Source organism: Chiloscyllium plagiosum, chromosome 37, assembly GCF_004010195.1.
Source record: "Chiloscyllium plagiosum isolate BGI_BamShark_2017 chromosome 37, ASM401019v2, whole genome shotgun sequence".
In the NCBI taxonomy this organism is placed as follows: Eukaryota; Metazoa; Chordata; class Chondrichthyes; order Orectolobiformes; family Hemiscylliidae; genus Chiloscyllium; species Chiloscyllium plagiosum.
In genome coordinates this window covers 2,920,071-2,946,844 of record NC_057746.1, presented here as the reverse complement: position 1 = coordinate 2,946,844, position 26,774 = coordinate 2,920,071, and the positions used below count along the sequence as shown (strand labels likewise).

The 26,774-nt window shown below is 43.8% G+C and overlaps 2 protein-coding genes and 1 long non-coding RNA gene across 7 annotated transcripts in view; 1 reads left to right on the top strand and 2 right to left on the bottom strand.

Moving 5' to 3' along the window:
- Positions 1 to 26,774, bottom strand: part of LOC122541578 (zinc finger protein 271-like) — a 652,600-nt gene that overhangs the window by 413,470 nt on the left and 212,356 nt on the right. The window lies entirely within an intron of this gene.
- LOC122541581 (zinc finger protein 271-like) lies at positions 7,304 to 11,734 on the bottom strand. Of its 2 annotated transcripts, none has more exons than XM_043678419.1 (2): positions 11,696 to 11,734; positions 7,304 to 10,261 (listed from the first exon to the last, which is right to left on the bottom strand). In XM_043678419.1, the coding sequence occupies exon 2, from the start codon at positions 9,643 to 9,645 to the stop codon at positions 7,918 to 7,920; it is 1,728 nt and encodes a 575-aa protein (XP_043534354.1). In that variant the 5' UTR covers positions 9,646 to 10,261; positions 11,696 to 11,734; the 3' UTR covers positions 7,304 to 7,917. The 2 variants fall into 2 exon arrangements, with proteins under 2 accessions (XP_043534354.1, XP_043534355.1); XM_043678420.1 differs by lacking the exon at positions 11,696 to 11,734 and adding an exon at positions 11,428 to 11,520.
- Positions 11,759 to 20,979, top strand: LOC122541652. Its single transcript, XR_006309633.1, has 2 exons — positions 11,759 to 11,871; positions 19,154 to 20,979. It is a non-coding gene; the product is annotated as an uncharacterized LOC122541652 (long non-coding RNA).

The following is a 26,774-nucleotide window of genomic DNA, read 5'->3' as shown; positions in this document are numbered from 1 at the left end:
GATGTTTGGAAAGTTAAAATCCCCGACCATAACAACCCTATTATTCTTACAGATAGCTGAGATCTCCTTACAAGTTTGTTTCTCAATTTCCCTCTATGTTTCAAGTGAAGAGAGGATTCAACTGTGTACCATCAACAAAAATATTTAATGTATACACAAATATTCAGAGAATTAAATGTAACTCAAGGGAGAAAATTCAAGGCAAGAATATAACAAACTTGCTGAAGTCACAGCACTACTTAACAGAATCAGAAGTGATGCTAAAATATTGTGGATGAAGTAAAATCAAGAATTTTAGGATGTGGAGTGAGTCGGAACACCAAAAAGATAAATACAATGGTGATTGAGAATACATTAGAAGAATCTAGAGAGAAGGCTGAAGAGGATGATGTCATGCTGCAACAAGTGGATGTGTTTATCTGTTTCAGTGTCATGAAGATGTGCTCTTTGAAATTGATTTTAATCCAGTTTCTGGAAGCTTCAACTTGAACTTTTAAAAATACTTTTTTTTAAAGAAAGAGCCACAGGCTAAGCAGGATGACTAGAAATTAGAATCAGAAACGGCTGCTCCAATTTGCATCCCTCTATACACTCCATTTCATTGAGATGGAGACACAGGGCCTGTAAAGACAATAAAACCCGTAGGAATATGGAAGACTCGATCTATGGGGCCATTAACAAAACATTAAGACAGGGATTTGAGTTTCAGCTGTCTAATCGAGTGGTCCAGAAGACAATCACTCAGCACATCTTGCCGGTATGAGCTAATTGTGCTCCCTTTTGGAAGACATGAAAATCAACCTTATTTCAATTTCAACTCCCTGACAATAGAGAGCAAGCCACATGACCCTTTTGTGCATTAAAGACATATTTGGCAAAGTATGAGTTGCTGCTTAATTAAGTTCAAGCAGCAGTGGCTGCTTAGCCTTGCTCTCTCTCTTTCTCCAAACCTCCTGGAAAGCTTCAAGTCCTGTCTGCAGATTGAGGCATATGAGGGGCAGACTGACTGAAGACACTTTTTATTGCATACGTTTTGCTCAACACCATCATCTCAAGGGGAAAAAAAAAACAAATTAATGACTGTTATTTTACACAGAAACATCATGGCTAGCAGAGGAACATTTGACCAAGACAACCACTGGATCATTCACCAGATACTCCTCACTTATACACTTTAATGTGATCTATCTCTCCTTCCCTACTCTATAATTTGTAGTTGTGTGGGCCAACTGAGTGTGAAAGATGGCGCTTATTTCTATTAGGATGGATTTCCTGAGGAGTAACAATTTCTGGCCTTTTTTTAATGAAAGAAGGGTGCTCCACATTTCTGATTGGAGATTCTGCTCAGGTTTCCCTCAGAAATGTGAAATCTGACAGTCCTTTTGTTGCACAGAACTATCAGAGGAAGGTAGATCACACACCTTTTCAAATCAGTCAGCTGCATTATTCTGAAATGTAAAAGTCCTGACAGCTACTTTTAGAGCTGCTGGCAAAAGTAGGTAAGGGGAGAGCTGTGTTAAGTTTCTCCGTTCTGAGGGTCACTGGACCTGAAATGTCAATGCTGATTTCTCTCCACTGATGCTGCCAGACCTGCTGAGGTATTTTCAGCAATTTTGAGCAGTCTTAGGGTGCTGGGTGGATAGAGAGCCAGGGGGTATGAATACCAAATGGGTAGGGGTGAGGTGCCAAGTCGTTTGGTAGTCAGAGTGCAAAGCATCCCAATGTGAGTGTAAACAACATTGCTTCTAACTGCATACTGCTCCGATGTTCCATGTATGGTGATTGGCATCACATACTGATCACAGCATTGACTTGCATGTCCAAAAGGCATTACTGCGTGCAGGCCTCAGAGGACCACACAGCTGGGAAGAAAATTGGAGGGACTGCTGGCTGGAAGGGTTGGTGTTGGGTCCGGTGGAGGCAGTGGGCTGGGGGATTGTATCTAACAGTGGTGCACCTCTGATCTACACAGGAAAAACAATTTTCTGGACACGAGAAAATCCAGGACATTACGTTTATCCAGATGAGCAAAAGTTTAATGAAAATACCCTTTTCTTCAATCTCAAGATTGCATGTTAGATTGGCTCTTTTATGAGCATGTAAATGGTTAAGCACATACAGAAGTACATCCTTCTTAAAAAAAACATTATGATCAAATAGAAGACAGCAGATGTGATGCATAAGTTTGAAGGACAGAGAGAGCCAGAAGTAATGCTATGACAATGAAGCTGTTAACAAGAAAACTCATGGGGAATTAAAAGCTCATAACATGCTAAATTCTTTCCACCTTTCTCTCTCCCTCAGACAATAATATCTGTGGAAAAGAATAAAGCCTTTGGATGTATGAGGGTGCCCCTCTGCCCACTCTCTCCAGTATAAGGTTGATGTAAAAAAGATCAAGATTTTATTGCATGCCAACATACCCCTTCACAAGAATAGCTAAGAGCAGCAGCAGAACATTTTCCCATTACCTGTCTTGACCTGAAATGTTAACTCTGATTTCTCTCTACAGATACTGCCAGACCTGCTGAGCTTTGCCAGTAATTTCTAAGCTTGACTTTATATCTGACTTGTTTTGCACCTTCTCTCTGAGTGCTTGATGGAACAGTGTCTGTGTGGAGTTATTCCATACCCATTTTAAATGTGGGGACATTCTTCCTTCAAGTTCTTTTCTGAGGTTTTTAAATGTTATGAGTGATTTCTGTCTCTATCAGTATTTCAGACAGAGTTCCAGACCATCACCATCTCTGGGTGAAAAATATCGCTCCTCAACCCCCCTCTAATCCTTCCATCAATGACTTTATATCTACTTCCCGGTTTCTGACTTCTGCACAGGAAATATCTGCTCCCCAGTTTCTGACTTCTGCATAATGAAACAATCCCATCAAATGCCTCTGCCACTTCCCTCTGTTCCACTAACCCACCCCCTATGGACAAACTTACATCAATACTCCTCCCGGCCCTAGCCCTGAACTGTCACCTGTGTCTAGTTTCTCTCCCATAAATTCGAATCACATCATCAAGTTCACTGATGACATGACTGTAATGGGTCTCATCAGCAGCAACAATGAGTCAGCATACAGAGAGGAGGTGCACTGGCTAACAGACTGGTGCAGAGTCAACAACCTCTCTCTGAACATGGACAAAAGAGATGGTTGTTGACTTCAGGAGGGCATGGAGCGACCACTCTCCATTGGACATCGACAGCTCCCCTGTGGAGATTGTGAAGAGCACCAAATTTCTTGGCATCCACCTGGCAGAGAATCTCACCTGGTCCCTCAACACCAAATCCATAGCCAAGAAAGCTCAGCAGCATCTCTACTTTCTGCGTCAGCTGAGGAAAGTCCATCTCCCACACCCCATCCTCACCACATTCTACAAAGGGTTCATTGAGAGTATCTAGAACTGCTGCATCACTGCATGGTTCAGGAATTGCACAATCTCGGATCGTAAGACCCTACAAAGCATAGTGAGGACAGCCGAGAAGATCATCAGGGTCTCTCTTCCTTCCACTACAGATATTTACAGATATGCCTCATCCGAAAGGCTTAGAGAGGAGTGGACAACCCCACACACCCCTCAATCAAACTCGTCTCCCTCCTGCCATCTGGCAGAAGATACCGGAGCATTCGGTCTCTCACATCCACTGCAACAGTTTCTTCCCCAGGCCATCAGGCTCCTTAATATTGTATGATCACTTTCTTTCCCACCTGAAATTCTTTGCACGACTTCAGATTGCTGCTAGAACAATGTCTATTAATTATCATTCTCTTATTACACTTTAATTTGTGTGTTTTGCACTTCTATGCATTTATGCCACCCTGTGCATAATTGAGAAGTTTGTGCTGTCCGTGTAGTACCTTGGTTCTGGAGGAACACTGTCTCTGGCGACTCTCTGTGTGGAGTTTGCACATTCTCCCTGTGTCTGCGTGGGTTTCCTCCGGGTGCTCCGGTTTCCTCCCACAATCCAAAAATGTGCAGGTTAGGTGAATTGGCCAAGCTAAATTGCCGTAGTGTTAGGTGAAGAGGTAAATGTAGGGGAATGGGTCTGGGTGGGTTGCGCTTCGGCGGGTCGGTGTGGACTTGTTGGGCCGAAGGGCCTGTTTCCACACTGTAAGTAATCTAATCTAATCTAATTTTTACTTTATCAGTTGTATATGGTAGAAATAACAAATAAAAGCTCAGCTACTACATCTCTCTGCATGCTTTTTTTTATGAGACCTGCCTCGTATTCCTCTATCTCCTGTGTTCCTCTGACACAACCTCTTTGCTCCTGTGCACATGCTGATGCCATCACTGCGTGGGATTGCAGCCTTGAATGCTGTGGATCTTCCTCTTCTGATCTGTTGTCAAACACATCTGAGATGACACATCCCATACTGATGTTCTCAGCTTGAAACCCTCTGAGGATAAACAGTGCTATTCCCAAACTGGAAATCTCTGTCAAGTGTTTACCAGGGGAACTGAGACAGCAGTTGCACAAAGTGAGATTTTATTCAGATGGGACAATGATTAGTTTAAATCCTCATCTGATCTGCTGCTCAGAGTCACCTCTATTTCTCCAGTCAGTTTCCCAAGTTTCTGAAAACTCATATTGCTCTGGAAATATTTGGAATAATTTGAATTTTAAACAATGTACCATGTGGTGTGTAAAATTGCTACTTGGCCCAAACAGTTTATTTACATAATAACATTGAGGTCACATTAATATAGGAAGCCACAATGTGAAGAGTTTCATAAAAACATTCCCATTTTCTTACAAAAGGAAAAAGACTGCATGCATTACAATTTGTGAGTGCCTCTACACACATAATTCATCAAGAATCACACATGAATTTTTTTAAAAAACTGTTCTTGCTATCCTGTTTCAAGTTTGTCTGTCCCTATTCCTTATCGCACACATTATCTTTAAAGCATTCAGGTCACCTTATGGTACATGTATGAGTTGTTATTGTCTTTTTGTACAGTGGCTGTTGGTTCCAGATGCAACAATGCCTTTTAGGAGAACATTGTTGCCAATTGAAGAATATTGATGATGATTAATTGTTGCATTGGTTGGCAAATAGTCCACTTCTGGAACTGATAGTCATCAAGTGTCTTGCTCACTTGGTGAAATCAGATCTGCTTCATTGGCTGTCTGCCCCTCCATTTGCAGTGTTATCTATTACGTGACAATTTATCTTATCATTGACTTTCACCAAGTACAACTGAGGTGAAAATGTCTCTCCACACATCCCAAGTAGTCAAGTGAGCTGGCTTCTGTTGAATACAGTGAATGTCTGCACTCTGACCAGTTCACCAGCAGCTTCATCAAATTAAACTTTTGCTATCATTTCACTTTTATCGTGTCACTTTCTAATGTTACTAATTCTACCCTCAACAAGTTTTGGCTGATTGGAAGAGGAGTCTGGTGGAATGTGACATCGGTCACTTAACAGAATAATTATCCCTGACTTCAACTGTTGTGTTTTTCCAAAGATTGCCTTGAACACATCTATGCTTGATCTAATTGATTTGTAGATTATCCCTTTGGCAATTCTCACTGCTGTGGAGATAGTATGTTGTGCTAAATTTCCCAAACACTCAAGAAGTTACTGAATTCTTCATGCATGAATTAAAAATGACTGCTATAATGCCTGAACTATGCAATGACAGCAACTTGTATAAATCCCCACCATATGAATAGTAGAAAGTGAGGACTGCAGATGGTGGAAATCAGAGTTGAAAAATGTGGTGCTGGAAAAGCACAGGCGGTCAGCCAGCATCCGAGGAGCAGGTGAGTTGACATTTTAAGCATAAGCTCTTCATCAGGAATTCCTGATGACGCGCTTATGCTTGAAGCGTTGACTCTGCTGCTCCTCGGATGCTCCCTGACCGGCTGTGCTTTTCCAGCACCACACTTTTCGCCATATGAATAGTAGTTGACTGTGATAAGGTTATGAGTTCCAGTGAACGAAGAGATCTACTCCAAGTTTCATCCAAAGGCTGCCTGGGATGTCACAAGTCATGAGCCGCTCTTTATCATGTTTAGCTCGATGTTCATCACAAATATTGCTACTGGCTGATGTGGTCCTTCATCTCATTGCTCATGTTTGGCCAGGAGAGCACTTCTCTTATCTTCCTCAGACTATCATTGATTCCTTGATGGTTTGTGTGGAATGTGTTTCAGTATCTCTTTTCTCTTCTCTACAGAAAATTACCCTTTGAACAGGACACCATCTCAGGTGATCAACTATTCTCTGTTGGTTCAATACTCTGTTAGTTACAGGGATATCCTGGATGGTTTCAGGCCATCCTTTCATCACAAATGCCTGTTACATTCACCTTGCTGTGTAGTTTAATGGTCTGAGGAAGATGTCTGTTTTGTCAGATCCAAGATATCTGCTGGGTTGATGATTTCCAGAGCATGTCATGCTGTTGCTTCTGGTTGAATCTGGAAGATTTCATACTGTGTATTAGTATCAACTTCCTTTAAAGACAGAGCAGTTCTCAACAGTGTCAGTGATGTACCTCTGCTTCCCTTGAAGAAGTGGCTTGACAAAAATATTCTTAATTATCTTGTGGCTAAATTCTCTCTTCCAAACAGGTACTGGTTGAAATCCTGACAAGAAAAATCAATAAGGAGAAAGCGAGGACTGCAGATGTTGGAGATCTGAGTCAAAGAGTGTAGTGCTGGAAAAGCACAGCCGGTCAGGTAGCATCCGAGGAGCAGGAAAACTGATATTTCGAGCATAAGCTCTTTTCCAGGAATGAGACTAGTGATCTAAAGGGACTGAGAGATAAATGGGGAGGTGGTAGCTGTGAAAGTGATAGGTAGATAAACGAGGGGGTGATAGGTTGGAGGGGAGGGTGGGGAGGAAGAGGGACAGATAGGACAGTTCAAGTGGGCAGTGCCAAGTTGGAAGGTTGGACCTAGGATAAGGTAGGGGAAGGGGAAATGAGTAAACTGGTGAAATCCACATTGATCCCGTGTGGTTGGAGGGTCCCAAGGTGGAAGATGAGGCGTTCCTCCTCCAGGCCTCGGGTGGTTAGGGTTTGGCAGTGGAGGAGGCCCAGGACCTGCTCGTCCTTGGTAGAGTGGGAGGGGGAGTTAAAGTGTTCAGCCACAGGGTGGTGGGGTTGTTTGGTTTGGGTGTCCGGAGATGTTCTCTGAAATGGTCCGCAAGTTGGTGTCCTGTCTCCCCGATGTACAGGAGACCACATTGGGAGAAATGGACACAACAGATGACATGTGTGGAAGTACAGGTGAATCTTTGTCAGATATGGAAGGAACCTTTGGGACCTTGGACAGAGGTGAGGGGGGAGGTGTGGGCACAGGTTTTACACTTCTTGCAGTGGCAGGGGAAGGTGCCAAGAGTGGAGGGTGGGTTGGTGGGAGGCGTGGACCTAAGAAGGGAGTTGCGGAGTGAATGGTCTCTCCGGAAAGCAGATAGGGGTGGAGATGGAAATATATCTCTGGTGGTGGGGTCAGTATATAGGTGGCAGAAATGGCGGAAATATGATGTATCTGGAGGTTGGTGGGGTGGAAGGTGAGAACCAGGAGGATGGAGATATATCTCATCCATCTTTCTCCATCTGTTTAGTGTTGTTCAGTTTGTGTTCACACTCTGGAGACAAACATAACGGGTTGTCCTCACTGCATGGGGGTTACTCCAAGTCCTGTTTCACTGACATCACACTGCAGGGTGACTGCATTGTTGACATCACAATCCCTCAGCACTGGTGATGTCATCACTAGTTGTTTGATGGGAGTGAAAGCTGCTTCTTGTTCTGTATCCCACTCCCACTGAACACCCTGCACAGTGAGACTGGGTACAGATTCACATTCTGAGGGCAGACTGAGCAAGAAGTTGGCCATGTAGTTTCCATGATGATCCTGGAGATCCAAGAATTGCATAAAAGCATTTATTGCAGAATTTACATTGATGGGGTTTCTCTTGTGTGAGTGCACAGATGGACCAGGAGATATGCTGATTGGGTGAAAGCCATGTCACATACTTCACACCTGAATAGTTCCTTCGCAGTGTGAATGCGTTGATGTCTGCGGAGATTTGATGAATCTGGGAAAGACTTGTCACACATTTCACACTTAAACGGTTTCTCTCCTGTGTGAATACGTTGGTGTTTGCATAAATCTGATGATGATGAAAATGATTTCTCACATACCTCACACATGAATGGTTTCTCACCTGTGTGAATGTGTTGATGTACAAGGAGGGTAGATGACTGTGTGAAAGATTTATCGCATAATTCACAGTTGAATGGTTTCTCCCCCGTATGAATCCTCTGATGGACTAGGAGAATTGATGACCTTGAGAATGATTTGCCACACACCTCACATGTGAATGGTTTCTCCCCCGTGTGAATTCTCTGATGGAGCAAGAGATTTGATGATCTCGAGAATGACTTACTGCACACTTGACAAGTGAATGGTTTCTCCCCTGTGTGAATCCTCTGATGGAGAAGGAGGTCTGATGATGTCAGGAATGATTTGTTACAAACGTCACATATAAATGGTCTCTCCCCTGTGTGAATCCTCTGATGTACAAGAAGGACAGATGACCTTGAGAATGACTCATCACACATCACACATCTGAAAGGTTTCTCCCCTGTGTGAATACGTTGGTGAGTACGAAGGTTCGATGACTGTGAGAATGATTTCTCACACACTTTGCACATAAATGGTTTCTCCCCGGTGTGAACGTGTTTATGTGCCTGGAGGGTTGATGAGGATGAGAATGCTTTCTCACACACTTGGCATAGGAATGGTTTCTCCCCTGTGTGGATACGTTGGTGTTTGCGGAGGGTTGATGAGTCTGTGAATGATTTGTCACACACCTCACAAGTGAATGGTTTCTCTCCTGTGTGAATGCGTTGATGTACACGAAGAGTGGATGATGACGTGAATGATTTCATGCAAACTTTACATGTGAATGGTTTCTCCCCAGTGTGAATATATTGGTGTTCAAGGAAGGTCGACGACTGCGAGAATGATTTGTGACACACGTCACACGTGAATGGTTTCTCTCCAGTGTGAATGCGGCGATGTTTCACCAGGCCTGATGATTGTGCAAATCCCTGGTTACACACTTCACATTTGAAGGGCTTCTCACCTGTGTGAATGCGTTGATGTGCACGGAGATTAGAAGGGTCTGCAAATGGTTTGTTGCACATCTGACAGGTGTATGGTTTCTCTCCGGTATGAATCCTGCGATGGAGCAGAAGTGTCGATGATTGTGAAAATAGTTTGTTGCACACCTCACATCTGTACGGCTTCTCTCCCGTGTGAACACGTTGGTGTGAGCGGAGGTTTGATGGTTCCGTAAATGATTGGGCACACACCTCACAGGTATATGGTTTCTCGCCAGTGTGAATCCTGTGATGCAGCAGCAGCCTCGATTTCCGTGAGAAGGATTTGTCACACACAGTGCATGTGAATGGTCTCTCCCCAGTGTGGGTACGCTGGTGATTCACCAGGCCTGATGAATGTGCAAAACTTTGATCACACACCTTACACTTGAATGGCTTCTGCATAAAGTGAATGTATCTATGAGTCATGAGTATTGATTTGTGTTGGAAAGCTTGGCCGCACACCTCACACATGAATTGTTCAACCTCCATGAAGTGACCCGAATAAGTTAACATTCAGATAACAGAAATACCTTGTGTTTTAGGAGATCTTATGAGCCTCACACAACTCACACTTGAACAGTCTCTCATCAGTATGAATGAGTCAATGGTTCACGAGGCTCAATGAATGATTGAAGCTCTCACCACACTTGGAACCCACTCACACTTCTTCCTAGCCTCACCCTCACTGATCACCCACAGCTGAACCTTCAGAAAGACTGGATCTGATGGAAGGCCAGTGACCAGTTTATGTGCCTGGAGGGTCGATGACGATGAGAATGATTTCTCACACACCTGACATGGGAATAATTTCTCCCCTGTGTGGATACATTGGTGTTGGCAGAGGGTCGATGAGTCTGTGAATGATTTGTCACACACCTCACATGTGAATGGTTTCTCTCCTGTGTGAATGCGTTGATGTACACGGAGATTGGATGATATGTCAAAACTCTCCTGACCCGATTGATTTCCAGATGATAGTTTCCCTGTCCGACCTTTTCTGGATTGAGCAATACTGTGAAGGGACTTGATGACTTCCCGCAGTTGTGCAGATGTTCCTTGGGTGATGGTCAGGATCTATCTATAGTGTCTATCCTCTCTGTATTTTCTGGTGTAGTACAGGGCAATCCTTCTGTAAAATAGGAAAAGGAAACATGATTTCCTCCCAATACCCCTCATTTACTAAAAAGGTTGACGTCTCAATTATGACTGTTCCACGGTGGATTGTGAAAGGGAGGAGACACATGGCTATAGTTTTTTATTTTCTCTGCCCAACCTTTTCAGGTACTGTGAGGACAATGGAAAAGGTAGTCAGGTAGCGAGTAAGGTAAGTTGTCAATTCACTATGACCATGTAAGGTATTGGCAAACAGTAGCTTTATCTTTGATGTGTTAAATATAAAAATACATTCAAGAGAAAGTGAGTTAGTACCTCCTGCAGAGAGACAGCATAGACACAATGGACCAAATGGCCTGTCTAAACTGGGATCATTGCATGATTTTATATGAGCGCAGCCACAAGACCACCAGAATAGTTGAATCCAGAGCCTGCAAATGTATGGATATGGATTTCAGCAGTAGATCAGTTGAGGCAGTGTCATCAGTCTCTCATGTGAGTGAACCTTGTCCCCACTCCTGACCAAATTGAGAAATGATTGTGTGGCCCAGGGTTATACTGGAGAACCCTTCTTAGAATCAGACATAATCACAGATTGGGCCAATACAAAAGGAATCTGGCCAAGCCCAACTTTCAGAGGAGCCATTTTTTTAGATGGGATCTCAAACGAGGCCCCTTCTGCTCTCTCTGAGATGTTGGTACAGATCCCATGGCAATAGTTTGAAGAACAGTGGAGTTATCCCTTATGAACTGGTCAACATTAATTTCAAAATCAACTCCAACAAGAAAACAGTTTATCTGGGTCATTATCATATTGCCGTTTTGTGGCAGCTTGCTGTGCACACATTGTAATGTAAGAAACGTTGTAGTCAAAGTGACTACATTTTAAAAATACTTTGTTGGCAGTACCAAGCGTTGGAGTATTTGGTAGCTGTAAAAGGCTCCATATAAATGCAGGTCTTTGTTTTTCCCTTCCTGAGGATAATACAGAGATAGGCTGATGGGAAACCACGGGATGGATTTGAAAGACAGAAAAAATCCAAATCTCAACACCAAGAAAGCAGTGACCATTTTCAGGCCACAGGATAATAACCAGCTCCCCAAAACACACACAGAACTCAACACCAGGAAATCAGTAAGAATCCTCAGACGCTCTACACCTTTCAGATAATTACACCTCACCTTCTCCTATTCAGGAATGAGCCATCAACAAAACTCAGTCTGGAAATCAGAGGGAAATGCTTCCAATAAACACACTCAGTATCCAACACACAGCTCCAGTCAAACAGTTCAGCACAAAGCACCGAGTAAACAGCTCTCTCAGCTGGATCTTCTCACACAGCATAAGGGACATTTCCACCCCTGACTGCCCACAGGATAGTCAGACTGCCTGAAGATTCGTGTGGATATTGTGGGATACAATTTGTATAAAAGCTGCCCCTTCACTCACCATCTCCTCACTCGGTTTTCAGTCCCTATAGGAAGTGAACCAGCTCTGGAAGAGGAAGAGGAGACAATGGGCAGAGTGGGTGGGCTCTCTGATTGACGTCTCTCACAGTCAATCCAAATATTTCTGGACCAACATTGAGTTTCCTGAAACCTGGGAAACTGACCGGGGAAATGGAGGTGAGTTTGAACAGCAGATCAGGTGGGGGTTTAAACTTGTCATTGTCTGATCTGAGGGAAACCTCACTTATTGCAGCTGTTGTATCAGTTTCCCTGGTTTATAGAGTCAATAAAACAATTTTAAAAATAAGGAAACAGACTGTTCGGTCCAATTTGGTTTGACAGATTTCTAGTATGGAATAGCATTCTTCATCCTCAGAGGCTTTCAAACTGACAACAGTGTGGAATGTTTAGTTTTGGATGTGTTTGTCAGCCAGTCAGATTTGTCCATTTAAAATGGCAGCAAGGGCAAGGCAGGTAGCGTCTGGTTCTTCAGCTTGTCCGCTCCCGAACATCAGGCTGGCGACATCCTTGTTTCTCCTTTTCTTTCTTATTTTCTCTTTCATCTTCATCTTTTCTTTCTTTGTGGCGATAGCAAATGTAGATTGCACCAGGCTGGCCAAGGCAGCTAGTGGCGAGAGCAGGATCGTGCTGCAAGGTGAGGTTGAACTCAAAATGGGGTAGGTTGAGCCCATGTGGGGTGTCAAAGGTTGCCACGCGCTTATGGACTGTGGTGTTGACTGTGTTTCTTAGTTTTTCAACTTTTTTTAGTAAGAAGGACTGTAATGTTTAATTTTTAAATTTTGTTTTCCTTATGTTTCTGCTTTGTAACTAAGATTATGTACCTAGGTACCTTTGTATCTAATTCTGGATTAGTGGTGCTGGAAGAGCACAGCAGTTCGGGCAGCATCCAAGGAGCAGCGAAATCGACGTTTAGGGCAAAAGCCCTTCATCAGGAATAAAGGCAGAGAGCCTGAAGCGTGGAGAGATAAGCTAGAGGAGGGGGGTTGAAGTGTTCCGAGGCGGCAGATGAGGCATTCTTCCTCCAGGTGTCTGGTGGTGAGGGAGCGGCGGTGAAGGAGGCCCAGGACCTCCATGTCCTCGGCAGAGTGGGAGGGGGAGTTGAAATATTGGGCCACGGGGCGGTGTGGTTGATTGGTGCGGGTGTCCCAGAGATGTTCCCTAAAGCGCTCTGCTAGGAGGCGCCCAGTCTCCCCAATGTAGAGGAGACCGCATCGGGAGCAACGGATACAATAAATGATATGAGTGGATGTACAGGTAAAACTTTGATGGATGTGGAAGGCTCCTTTAAGGCCTTGGATAGAGGTGAGGGAGGAGGTGTGGGCGCAGGTTTTACAGTTCCTGCAGGGGATCCTTTAGGGCCTTGGATAAGGTGAGGGAGGAGGTGTGGGCGCAGGTTTTACAGTTCCTGCGGTGGCAGGGGATTCTTTAGAGCCTTGGATAGAGGTGAGGGAGGAGGTGTGGGCGCAGGTTTTACAGTTCCTGCGGTGGCAGGAATCCCTTTCCGCCCCTTTCCGCCTTTCGCAAAGACCTCTGTGACTACCTGGTCAGGTCCACGCCCCCCTACAACCCACCCTCCCATCCTGGCACCTTCCCCTGCCACCGCATTGAGTATCCAATGAGTATCTCTGTGCTGGAATGAAGGTCTTCACCAGACATCTGTGCCAGCTTCTTGCCCCTCACTTTGTTCCCCATGTCTTACTTGACTCTAAGCACTTTTGCAGAAATTGGGAGGCAACTGTAGGCTCAAGAACATGGAAAATTAAAGAAAAATTAGAGATAAGACATTAGATTTCAAGGACAAAGGGGTCAGGGGATTTTGTTTCAGGAGACGGTGATAATGGCAGATTGAAAGGAGAAAGGGACAACACCTGAAGAGAGAAAACTCTGAACTACATAAGCTAACATGGGAACCAGAAGGTGCATCTCATGGGCAAGATGAATTCAGAGGGAGCAGGAGGGGAACTAGGAGAGAAAGTAAAGGATGATGTGAGTTCAGGGCTAGGGCAGGTTAATGGAAGTTTGTCCCAGTGGGTTAGTGGAAGGCGGGGAAGTGACAGAGGCAGTGAATGGGATTGTTTCGCTCTTACTTCCCTGAGCAGTGAGGTCGATAACCAAGGAGCAGAGTTTTAAAGTCCTATTTAACTCAGGAGGTAGTAAGAATATGGAACTTACTGTCTGAAAGAGTGATAGATGCAGCAATCCTTATTAGATTTAAAAAAACTCAGATATTAATTAAAGGGATTAACTTCTCCATATTTAATTTGAAATAATCTTTCCATGTTTACACTATCCCATTAGATACCGGGTAAAGTATCCCAGCTGACAATGACATTTACCAATATATTGTGTACACAGCCTGAGTATTTTGGTGTGAAAAACCACAACAGGCTAAGAAATTGGATCGCTTGGATTAAGCTAAACAATGAATTTATTGTGAGACACATGTCTATACAGAAGACTGAAAAAACAACAGACAAACAAAACAATGTTCAGCATCTACCCTAACCTTCTCTCTAACGAAAACAGCCTCAAGTCCCTCAGCCTTTCCTCATAAGATCTTTCCTCCATACCAGGCAACATCCTAGTAAATCCCCTCTGCACCCTTTCCAATGCTTCCACGTCCTTCCCATAATGCAGCGACCAGAACTGTACGTCATTCTCCAAGTGCAGCCGCACCAGAATTTTGTACAGCTGCAACATGACCTCACGGCTCCAAAACTCAATCCATCTACCAATAAAAACTATCACACCGTATGCTTTCCTAACAACCCTATCAACATGAACAACTCCTTAACCCTGAATCCATAAGGATGGCTGTTCCCCTCCGATCAACCCCCCAGTGCCCTGTAGTAGAATCCATGGATGAGTCACCGTCATGAGAAAGCTGCAACAGCAATCAAACATATGGGAAACAACAAAGGCTAAAGCCCTAATAGTATTCCAGGTGAGGGCTACAAAGCAGGGGGAATCTTACATACATCAAGACTCCATGAATGTTTTTTTTCACATTTGAGAGGACATTAGTGAACCTGATGAAATTTTACAACAATTGACAATGGATTAATGGCCATCACTAAACTTTTAATCACAGATTTTTATTAAATTCAAATTCCACCGTCTACTGTGGTGAGATTCAAACCCAGGTCCCCAGAACATTACCTGGGTATCTGGATTAACAGTCCACGAATAATACCATTAGGTTGTCATCTCCTTATTGCTGTGTCAGCAACTTGGAATTCCTTCCTTAATTGTGAGTTTATCTATACCACATGAACTGCAACAATTTAAGAAGGCAGCTCATCACCACCTTTACGAGGACAACTATGGATAGGCAATAAAAGTACTTGCCAGTCAGCAACACCCACATCTAACAGGTGAATAAAAATAATTCAGATAACAGGATATTTTGAAAGGTTCTTTACTGTTAAAGGAAACAAAGGACCCAATGATTAATACCCTTGATACTATTGTCTCAATATTTGTTTAATTGGTGAAGTTCCTATTAAATCACTTATTTATCACTGACCATTTGCTTTTTCCTTAGAGTCAACCATTATTTAATGTTAGCTAGTTTTGAGAAGATTTGTTCCTCATGTTGAGGTTCTGGATGTAGGTTTGCTTGCTGAGCTGGAAGGTTCATTTCCAGACGTTTCGTCACCCTACTAGGTAACATCTTCAGTGGCCCTCCAGCCTCTGGAAATTAACCCTTCCAGTTCAGCGAGTAAACTTACATCCATTATTTAATGTGTGTTTTGCTTCTGCTGCATTTGAATGTTTGGAAAAAGTTACATTTTAAAAGCAAAATTTCGGCACCATACTAGTATGGGTGGCAAAGTGGTTAGCACTGCTGCCTCACCCTAGAGACCCGGGTTCAATTCCCGCCTCATGCAACTGTCTGTGTGGAGTTTGCATAATCTCCCTGTGTCTGCGTGGGTTTCCTCCAGGTGCTCTAGTTTCCTCCCACAGTCCAAAAATGTGCAGATTAGGTGAATTGGCCATGCTAAATCGCCCATTGCGTTAGGTGCATTAGTCAGGGGTAAATGTAGGGGAATAGGTCTGGGTGGGTTCCTCTTCGGAGGGTCGGTGTGGACTTGTTGGGCCGAAGGACCTGTTTCCATACTGTAAGTAAATTAATCTAATCTAATCTAGGTAACATCTTCATTGGCCCTCCAGCCTCTGGAAATGAACTTTCCAGCTCAGTAAGCAAACCTACATCTATTATTTAATGTGTGTTTTGCTTCTGCTGCATTTGAATGTTTGAAAAAAGTTACATTTTAAAAGCAAAATTAATAATAAGATGAGGAAGTACCAAATAGAAAACACTAATCTCATCAAATTGTTACACAGGATATGTTAAAATTGCAAAGGATTATACATTTGTAATAATGTGCAAATTTGCAGAACTAACTCACATACAAAGGTTACATTTAATTAATTGATGCACTTCAAGAAAAAAGTAAAACAGACCAGTACAAGGACACAGCTTTGGTTATCGTTTCTTGGGAAGAGTGAAAGGGCAGGAATATGCCACCTCTGTCTTTTTCCACCTTGGAAGCCTGGACATAAGCTACACAGAAGCTAAATAAGGACCTCTCATCCTTACAGCTCGCAGTCTCAAACATTAGGGTTTCATCTGCACTCTGTGTAATTCATCATGTTTCTTTGTCAAATGAAGCTAAGCAGAGTCACATAATGTTACAGTACCAAGCAAACCATACCAGTAAAACCCTGTTAACTCTGCAAAGTCCTCCTTATTATCATAGAGTGTGGAAGTTGTAAGAACTTAACATACTACTGCACGATGGGATATTTGACCACAATAAAAGCTGACCTGGCTCTCATGCTCACAGCTGTAGTGGAAAAATACTGCTGGAGATAAAGACACATTGTATAATTATAGCTTGATGAAATATAGAGAGTGTATATTAAGCTCATTAGTCTCTCTGTCCTTGAGCAACATCGGGAACAAAGAGAGTTGTTGCACTGTACTTTTCTCTATCTTGATTTATTGTATTCAAGATTAATTGAGTGCTGCATGTAATTGAAGTAACACAAGCAAAGTTGTTGTTGTGGAAATGACTTAGTCTGAGACTTTGAGTCTTGTTTTAAGAAGCTTTATTTTACTGTGAATTCTCCAAGATGCTGCCACAGTCTTCACTGTCCTACAGCACTCTCCCGAGCCGAACAGACAGCCAATATTTATACAATGATACAAACAAGTTTGCTGTTTTACTTAGATGTCAGACCTCGGTACAATATCTCGGCTGCATGCTGGAGAACAGTAGCAGTTGCCTGGGTCCTGATCATGTTACTGCTATTCTCAACATCCCACGACCCTCGACACAACAGGAGATGCTGTCTTTTTTTGGCATGGCGAACAATTGCTGCCAATGGGTGCCTGAATATCCGTGCATGGATGCGATTTTGCATCAGGTTACCCTCCAGGGTCAGCCTCATTCTATTAATCGGATCCCTGAGCGGCTGTGAGCATTTGAGAAACTTTGTACTACTATGACACAGGCCCCAGCCTTGGGATTACCCGATTATTGTAGGCCTTTCATCCTCTATGTTAACGAATGAGAGGGTTTCACAAGTGGAGTCTTTGCCCAAAACCATGGCAGTTTGAAGTGACCAGTGGTCTATTAGTCCTCTCAGTTACTTCCGGTGGTCCGTGGCCTGCCATCCTGCCTCTGCGCTGTTGCCGCTGCGACCATGCTGGAAAAGGCAAAGCCTGTTGTTCTGGATCGCCATTGTACTGTTATGACCCCTCATGCCGTTTTGCTCCTTTTCAATTCGACTGCTATTCAGCATTACATTGCAGCCTGTAAGACTGGGTGCGAGGTCATGCTGTTGTCCAAGCCAAATCTATCATTCCACCATGCCCCTTCAGTGAATCCTGCTCCCCTCCTTTCTTCTTCCTCTGACTTGAAATCCTACCACCATGACTGCCTCCAGGTGGTAGCCCCGTGGCCTCTTCTCGCCCTAATTTATCTTCCTCGCCTCTTGACAATCCTGACATTGTCCTGTTCACGGATGGCTCATCCATGCGTCCACCTCTGATTGTTTTCTTGCTGGCTATGTGGTCGTTACTCCCTTCGAAACGCTAGAATCGTGTGCTCTCCCGTCCGGAACGTCAGCCCAAGTTGCTGAACTCTTTGCCCTTACTCGTGCATGTACCCTTGCCATGGGAAAATTTGTTACTATTTATACTGATTCCCGTTATGTCTTTGGTGTGGTCCATGACTTTGGTACACTCTGAAAGAATCGTGGGTTTATTATCTCATCCAGCAAACCTATTCAACATGCGACTCTTATCAACAACCTATTGTGGGCAGTGCTTTGCACGTTTGGCGGTTGTCAAATGTGCAGCTTACATCACCGAGGTTTCCCACGGCTACGCTGCTGCAGATGCTGACGCCCGTGAGGCTGCTTGGACACATGCGGTCACTGTCCCATCCACCGTCAAACTTACAGCAGCTTGTGGAGGAAGCGGCTGCAAAGATGGAATGCAATTTCCGGGCTCATGCTGGATGCTCCTCTGATACTACTTTTGGTCTTTTGCGGCATCCTGTTGGTAGGGTGGTCTGTCTGCATTCTCTCCTCCATGCTCTTGCCTGCTGGCACACGGGCAGGGACATATAGGAAAAAGAGGGACGCTACATCAAATTGCCTAACAATGGTTTGCTCCCAGTATATCTGCTATCTTAAAACACAGCCGAAACCTGCGTTATTTGCCAACAGTATCATAGAGGAAGGACTCCTGCACATTTTGATCATCTATCCATCCCTTAAGGGTCACTTGGGAACTTGCAGATTGATTTTGTCCATATGACTCCCTCGGGAGGGTTTAAATACATACTGCTCATAAGTAGATATGTTCTTTGGATGGATAGAGGCATTTCCCACTAGAAGGGCTAATGCCCGAACAGGAGTAAAATGTTGTATGAAAGATATAATCCCCCGACTTAGAATATCGGGAAAAATGAATAGTATCAGGGATACCCACGTTACTGGGAAAACAGCAACAGCACTGTGTGTTGTATTGGGAATTGTGTGGAAAGTTCATCTCCCCTATCAACTCCAGTACATTCAGGAATAATGGAACAAGTAACAGGGTGCTAAAAAAATACCCTTGCAGCCTTGCCAATACCCTGCATACCCTTCGAAACCAGGTTAATAGAACCACTGGTGGAACCCCATTTAAAACTCTTATTGGAAGACCTGACCCCCTCCGTCGACATTAAAAGTAGCCCTGATGTGGGTAGATGGGAAAACCCTACAGTACGCTCGAGCACTGAGCGAAGAAGCCCGGGCCAATCATTCAAAGGTTGTAGAGGCCATGCCAAACCCCATGGGTTAAACACACACCTTTTTAGACCTGGTGATTTAGTGTATGTTAAGTCTTTTGACAAAGGTTCTCTCTCTCTCTCTCTCCTAGACGGAAGGGACCATATCAAATGTTACTGACAACCCGAACTGCAGTTAAATTGGAAGGATGCGACCAACTGTAAAATGCATAACCCCACCAACTCGGCAACTACTAAAACAATGATGAGAACGCTGTGGATGCAATTCCAAAACCTCCTCAGCTTGCAAACGAGATGTAGGCCTTGTGATGATCGTGCCAAAAGTACCCGTCAGATATGTAATGATGACACAATACAATGTGTATCGCACTCTAACATGTTTTTAGTTGGAATGTGCAAAGGATGGGTCAGGGTCTGGGGAGAGTTAACCATCCGCAGTCAGAGGTCAAAAAAGAGTATCAGATACTTTGTAATGTTGGTTCTTCTAAGTTCAGCTTCCGCTGTCAGGTGGTTTTCCAGTATTCCCTTGCAGAGCTCCTCAGGGACGTGAGGGGTGATCACGACCCGGATGGACTCCATCGCAGGGGAAAATATGAAAACTAAAAGGGTTTTCTGTGAAAGGAGGGGTCAGGTTGCGGGCATGTATCATACAGAGATGTGATCTGAATTGCTTCTGATCCCTTATCAAGATTACTGACAATTCTCGTATAACACACCGGGCTTGCCAAACAGGGTCAGGGAGGCAGAGTGTATTTTTCCCTTGGGCAGAACCCCTTGCACTGGTGCCTAGAGTCTCAGGTTGGGCTTTTAGAGAAACTTCGGGTGCCAGAGATATTGCTCAGAAAAACAGCTTTCCCTTTGTAACGGGAACAAAGCGACAAGACGATCAATACACCACAATATTTTTTTGTATCTGGCCTATCAAAGCGCTCGTTTGGCGGGAAAAGAAACTGCCTATTGGATGCCCTTATGCCGAACCATTCAGAGGGGGGTATCCCCTTGTGGCCTGAAGTTGCCAAATGGCTAATACGCCAAAACTTTTCAGGTGAACCCGATGAGGACATGCAGGAGTGGAAGTCAGCATAGTATCATCTGGCCTGATTTTGAGATTAGTACCAACCCAACTATAACAGATCCCAAATGCCCCCTTTCTTTGTAGTCTTTAATAACATTGTTAGCAATACCATTTGCTTCACACAAGACGGGAACATCTCTACTGACACTTCTGTGGGATCTAGTCAATGTTCTTTTGTTATCCTCTGGACTGAACCAATCCAAAATTTGACGAGCTGAGGTCACCTTTAGTTTAATTGGACTGGTGTCCTTAATAAGACTCACTGTGGAAAGACCATGGTTCCCAAGTTATGGAGGGGCAGAGATCACAACATAACCTCTTCCAAGGGCACCTATTTGATTTGCTGTCTTCAGACTCTCTCCTCTGGCTTCCCTCAAATCGATGAGTGTCATGGTGTATGGGATATGTAGTACCTTGCAGCAGAGTTTTGGATGGGTTACTTTCACCCCAAAACCCAAGAGATCCCTCACTTGGGTAGGGATGTCTTCCCCTCCTATCGGAATCTATCTGCATTCCCAAGAATTGGGCAAATTAAAAACCGTATTGGAAATTGTGGCCAATGATACCGCTGAAGTCCTGATTGAGATCAATGCTGAGCTAGTTGCAGTTAGAACAGTGGCCCTTCAGAATTGCTTGGCCTTGGATTTTCTGTTATCCAAGGAGGGTGGCATTTGTGCTGTTGTTGTTTGGGAATGCTGTACCTACATATGTGACAATTCTAAAATTTTGATTTGGTGACTCACATTCACATGGATGTCAAGAAATTGAGCTCCCTTTTTGATTCCGGGTGGTCTTTTGATGTTGCCTGGCTGGGTAAGTGGGGATCCTCCTTAGTCATTGGGCTCGTCACCTTTACTATCATAATCTTGATACTTTGTATCATATAGAGAACTACAGGCTGTTGTTGTGCACAGTTTGTTCCTACCATATTTTCCACTCCAAAAGCTGGTGATCATCTACTGGATCGCCCATGACAACCCCTACGATGAACAGGCATGTATGAGTATGCGTCCTTTTCCAGAAGGATGTGCACCTCCTTAGGTGGGAGATCAACAAGGAAAGAACTGTGGAAGTAGTAACTGTGGAACTTGACATACTGCTGCATAATGGGATACTTGATCAAGGTAAAAGGTGACCTGGCTCTCAGCTGTAGGGAAAAATACTGCTGGAGATAAAGTTGACAATCACACAACACCAGGTGAGAATCCAACAGGTTTATTTGGAGGCACTAGCTTTCGAAGTGCTGCTTCTCCATCAGGTGGTTGTGGAGCAGAATCATAAGACAGAATTTATAGTAACAGGATTGCTGTGTCATGGAATGTGATATTAAACAAATTTAGCTTAAGTCTTTCACCCTTTAGAATGATCGTGTTAGTTTCGGTTCCATCATATGCAAATCCCAGAACTCTCTTAAAGTTATATTCTCAAAATAACTTTAACAGTAGGTGCCACCTCAGCTTAGATAATGCATTGAAGGTGTGAAGTTAAAGTCTGTCTGTATCCCAATGTTAGGTCAGACTGATTCTATTTCTAAAGTGAGATTTACAGAATGTTACATTGTTTTATGCAGTTTTTGAGCAAAATAACGTAATTCTGCAAGTACAAATTCACCCTACAAACCTGTGTGTGCGCGCGCGCATGCAGGGGAGACCGAGTGAGGGTGTGCATGTCGGGGTGTGTCTGTGAGAGTGTGTGTGTATGCGTAGGTGTGTGAATGTAATGGGGTATAGGTCTGTGAGAGGGTGTTGTGTGTGGGTGTGAGTGTGGGTATGTGTGAGCATATGAGAGAGAGCTTGTCTATGAGTGTGTGTGTGTGTGCGCGCATGCACACGGGAGTATGTAGTGCAGTGGGGGTCACCTGTAGTGTGACACGAACCCAAGGTCCCAGTTGAGACCATCCCCATGGGTATTGAATTTGGTTATCAGTCTCTGCTCGGCCACTTTGTGTTGTTGCCTGTCCCAAAGTCCTCATAATTTTATAAACTTCTATAAGGTCACCCCTCGGCCTGTAATGCTCCAGGGAAAAGAAAAGCCACAGCCTATTCAGCATCTCCCTATAACTCAAAATCTCCAGTCCCAGCTTCATTCTTGTAACCCTTTTCTGGAACCTCTCAAGTTTAACAATATTCTTCCTACAGAAGGGTGTCCAGAGTTGAATGCAGTATTCTAAAAGTGGCCTCACCAATGTCTTGTACAGCCATAACATGATGTCCCAACTCCTATACTCAAAATTCTGACTAATTATCTGGGAACCAGGGCCAAAATTGGGTGAGCTGTTTTGTGGACTAGTCAAGTAACAGCTTGACAAAGTTACACTTATGGAATCATACCTTGCATACAATGTCTCAGACACCACCGTCAACACTGACAGGACAGACCCAGTGGAGGTCCTGAGGGAGGGGTTTGCTTTGGAAATCCTCAACATTGAGTTCAGACCCCATGAAGTCTCATGGCTTCAGGTTAAACATCAGCAAGGAAACCTCCTGCTGATTAGCAAGTACATCTCAGGTGATGAATCACCTTCAACATTGAGCAATAGTTGAAGGAAACAATGAGATTGGCAAGGCCACAAAATGTACTCTGGGTGGGGGATTTCAACGTCCACCAAGAAGATTGGCTTGGACGCAGCATTACCCATCAAGTTGGTCAGGTCCTAAATGACATTGCTGATAAATTGGATCTGTGGCAGGTGGTGAGGGAATCAACAAGACAAAAAAACATATATCACATCATCCTTACCTATCTGCTGGCTGCACTGCATGACAGTATTGGTAAGAGTGACCACTACACAATCATTGCAGAGACAAAGTCCTGCCTTCACATTGAGAATACCTTCCAACTTGTTGTGTGGCACTATTACTGTACCAAAGAGACAGACTTCCAACAGATCTAGCAACTCAAGACTGGGCATCTACGAGTTGCTGTGGGAAATCAACAGCAGCAGAATTGTATTCCAGCACAATCTTCAACCTCATGGTCTGGCATATTCCCCCACTCAACCCTGGTTCAACAGAGAGTATGCGATGGCATGCCAGAAGCAGCATTACGCATACCTAAAAATGAGGTGACAACTGGGTGAAGCTACTAAACAGGATTATATCCATGCCAAATAACATAAGCAACAAGTTATACACGAGGCTAAACAATCCCACAAGCAATGGATCAGATCTAAGTTCTGCAGATCAATACATCCAATCATGAATGGTGGTGGACATTTTAACAACTCACTGGAGGAGAATGTTCTACAAATATCCCTATTCTTGATATTAGAATATCTTTCATTGTCACATACATTCAATATAAAATATAGTGAAAAATGTGGATTGTCGCCCCTACATAGGCAGCATTCAAATTAACTTAGAATAAAATTTTTTAAACATTTAAAGAGAGTCCAGATTTTCCTTCTTCATTGCTACAGCACACCGCCATCAGAGCCACGCTCTGGAGTTCCCAGCTCACACCATACCACTGTCCTTGATATCAAGGTCACATTTGACCAAATATGGCACCAAAGAACCCCAACAAAACTGAGTATAAGGAGAGAAACTCTCTGCTGGTTGGTGTCATACCTGGCACATAGGAAGATGGCTGAGGTCTGTCATCCCAGCTCCAGGGCAGCTTTGCAGAAATTCCTCAGGGTAGTGTCCTAGGCTCACCCATCTTCAGCTGCTCCAATGAGGCTAGTTTATTTTGGGATTATGTTTAGCATGGTCTGGTTGCAACAAGGAGCCTGTCTCCATGCTGTATGACTCTATGACCTTCCCTCTGTCATAACATCAGACGTGGGTATGTTTGTCAATTATTACACAACATTCAGCACCAATCATAACTTCTCAGGTACTGAAGAAATCTATGTTTAAATGCAACAATATCTGGGCAATATCAGGATTGGGCTGATAAGTAGCAACACAGATATACCAGGCAATGCCCATCTCCAATAAGAGACAACCTAAGTACTGACACTTGACAGTCAATGGTGTTACCATCTCTAAATCCCCCACTCTAATATTCCCAAGCATTATCACTGACCAGACTCAACAAATAAATAGTTGCTACAACAGCAGGTCAGAGTTTAGAAGGAGTAATTGGAATACAGAGTACTGGGCTGGCTAGTGGTAAAATTGTTGATAGTGTAGATGAGCAGAGAGATCTTGGTGTTCAGGTACATAGATCCTTGAAAGTTGTGACCCAGGTTGATAGGGTTATTAAGAAGGCATACGATGTGTTAGCTTTTACTGGTAGAGGGATTGAGTTTCAGAACCATGAGATCATGCTGCAGCTGTACAAACTCTGGTGCGGCCATATTTGAAGTATTGCATGCAGTTCTGGTCATTGCATTATAGGAAGGATGTGGAAGCTTTGGAAATGGTTCAGAGAAGACTTATTAAGATGTTGCCTGGTATGAAGAGAAGGTCTTATGAGAAAAGGCTGAGGGACTTGAGGTTGTTTCATTAGAGAGAAGGTTGAGAGGTGACTTAATTGAGGTATATAAGATAATCAGAGGATTGGATAGGTTGGACAGTGAGAGCCTTTTTCCTTGGATGGTGATGACTAGCATGAGGGGACATAGATTTAAATTGAGGGGTGATAGATATAGGACAGAGATTAGAGGTGGTTTCTTTACTCAGAGAGTAGTACAGGCGTAGAGCGCACTGCCTATGACAATAGTAGACTCACCACTTTAAGTGCATTTAAATGGTCATTGAATAGGCATATGGACAAGAATGGAATACTGTAGGTTAGATGGGTTTCAGATTGGTTCCAAATGTCGGCGCAACATTGAGGGCCAAAGGGCCTGTACTGCGCTGTAATGTTCTAGAGCCTAGGCAAGTTACTCACCCCCGATTCCCCAAAGCCTGTTCACCATCTACATGACACAATTCAGGGGTGTGATGGAATACTCACCACTTGCCTGGATTGCTGTAGCTCCAACAACACTCAAGAATCAACTAGGACAAAGCAGTACACTTGATTGGCAACACATCCATAACCATCCACTTCCTTCACCACCATGCTCAGCAGCAGTAATGTGTACTATCTACAAGAGGCCATGCAGAAATCCACAGATCTTTAGATATCACTTTCCAAACCTACAGCCACTTCCATCTGGAATGACAAGGGCAGCAGATAGATGGGAACACCACCTCCTGAAAGTTCCCCTCCAAACAAGTAACATTCTGCCCTGGAAATATAACGTTGTTCCTTCCCTGTCACTGAGTCAAAATCCTGGAATTCCCTTCCTAAGAACATTAGGGGTCAACTCGAATGCACTGGTTCAAGAAGTCAGCTAACTGCCACCTACTCAAGAGCAACTCGGGGCAGACAATATATGATCAGCCAGTGATGCCCATTCCCCATGGATGGATAGAGAAAGGAGCTGCATTAGCTAAACTTAGGCAAAATATAATGTTAGTGAATATACTTGAATTGTGTGATTACAAGTAAACTAAGTCAATCATGAATTGTTAGTTTCTCCACTAATCCAACACGACCTCCAGATAATTATACGGCAGATGCTATTGAAGTATTTCACTGTTATTCACAATTGGGAACGTCCTGATACATATTCTCCTGAATCACCTTCTTCCTGTGACTAAGGAAATCCTTCCAAGAAAACAGCGGCATCTGTACATAATCAGGAGCTTCTGTACATATTGACGTCTTCATTTGGTAATGTTTGATAAATCAGTTCAAAGGTTAAGTTGACTGTCTTGAAATGATTGGCTTGATGGTGGGAGAGGTTTGAGACAGATCGTGCTGAGACAGACAGTGCTTTGGAACGACAGCTCTCCCTGTGTGAGCACTGGAGAGTAAACAAAGATAGCTGTCAGTGCAATAGGAGCAGATGACCTGGCTCCAAGTCTGTGTGGAGATGGTATATATGAGAAGAGGTGCAGGTGAAACCATTGTGGCACATCCCAGTATAAGGGATTGTCTTCCATGTAGATTTGGTGATGTTCTCAGAGGTCCAACACTGCAGAGGCTTTATTAGAGACCTCCCGCATATAGGGTTTATTCATGAGAGTGCACATTGATAGGAAGATAGGAGCAGAAAAAGGCCATTTAGCTTGTCAAGCAGCCCCATCATTCAAACTGATTACCCACTTCAATGCCATTTTCCCACAATATTTCCATATGCCTTAATGCAATTGTTATTTGGCAGTCTGTCACTCTGTACTGTGAACATACTGAATGAATGAATTTCCTCAGTCCTCTTGGATAGAGAAATCCCAAAATTCACAACCCTGAGTGTAAAAAGAAATCTTCATCTCAGTACAGAGTGCCTATTTGAGACACTGAAATTATGCCTTCAGATTCTCGACTCCTCGACCAGAAGGAACTTCTTACCAATGATTAACCTGGAGAAAGTGAGGACTGCAGATGCTGGAGAGTCAGAGTCGAAAAGTGTGGCCTGGAAAAGCACAGCAGGTCAGGCAGCATCCGAGGAGCTTAAGAGTCGCGATTTCGGGCATAATCCCTTCATCGGGAATCTGGGGGGGGAGGAGGATAGAGAGATAAATAGGTAGGTAGGGGTGGAGCTGTGGGAAAAGGTGGCTGGGAAAGCAATAGGTGAATGCATATGTAATTGCGGTAGGTCAGTGGCGGGGGGGAGCAGATCGGTATGAAGGAAGATGGACAGGTAGAACAGAGGGTGGTGCTGAGTTGGAGGGTCGGAT

Bases quoted from the DNA above. Each gene is read 5' to 3' on its own strand.
- LOC122541581 (XM_043678419.1), bottom strand. From the start codon at position 9,645: ATGTTAACTTATTCGGGTCACTTCATGGAGGTTGAACAATTCATGTGT.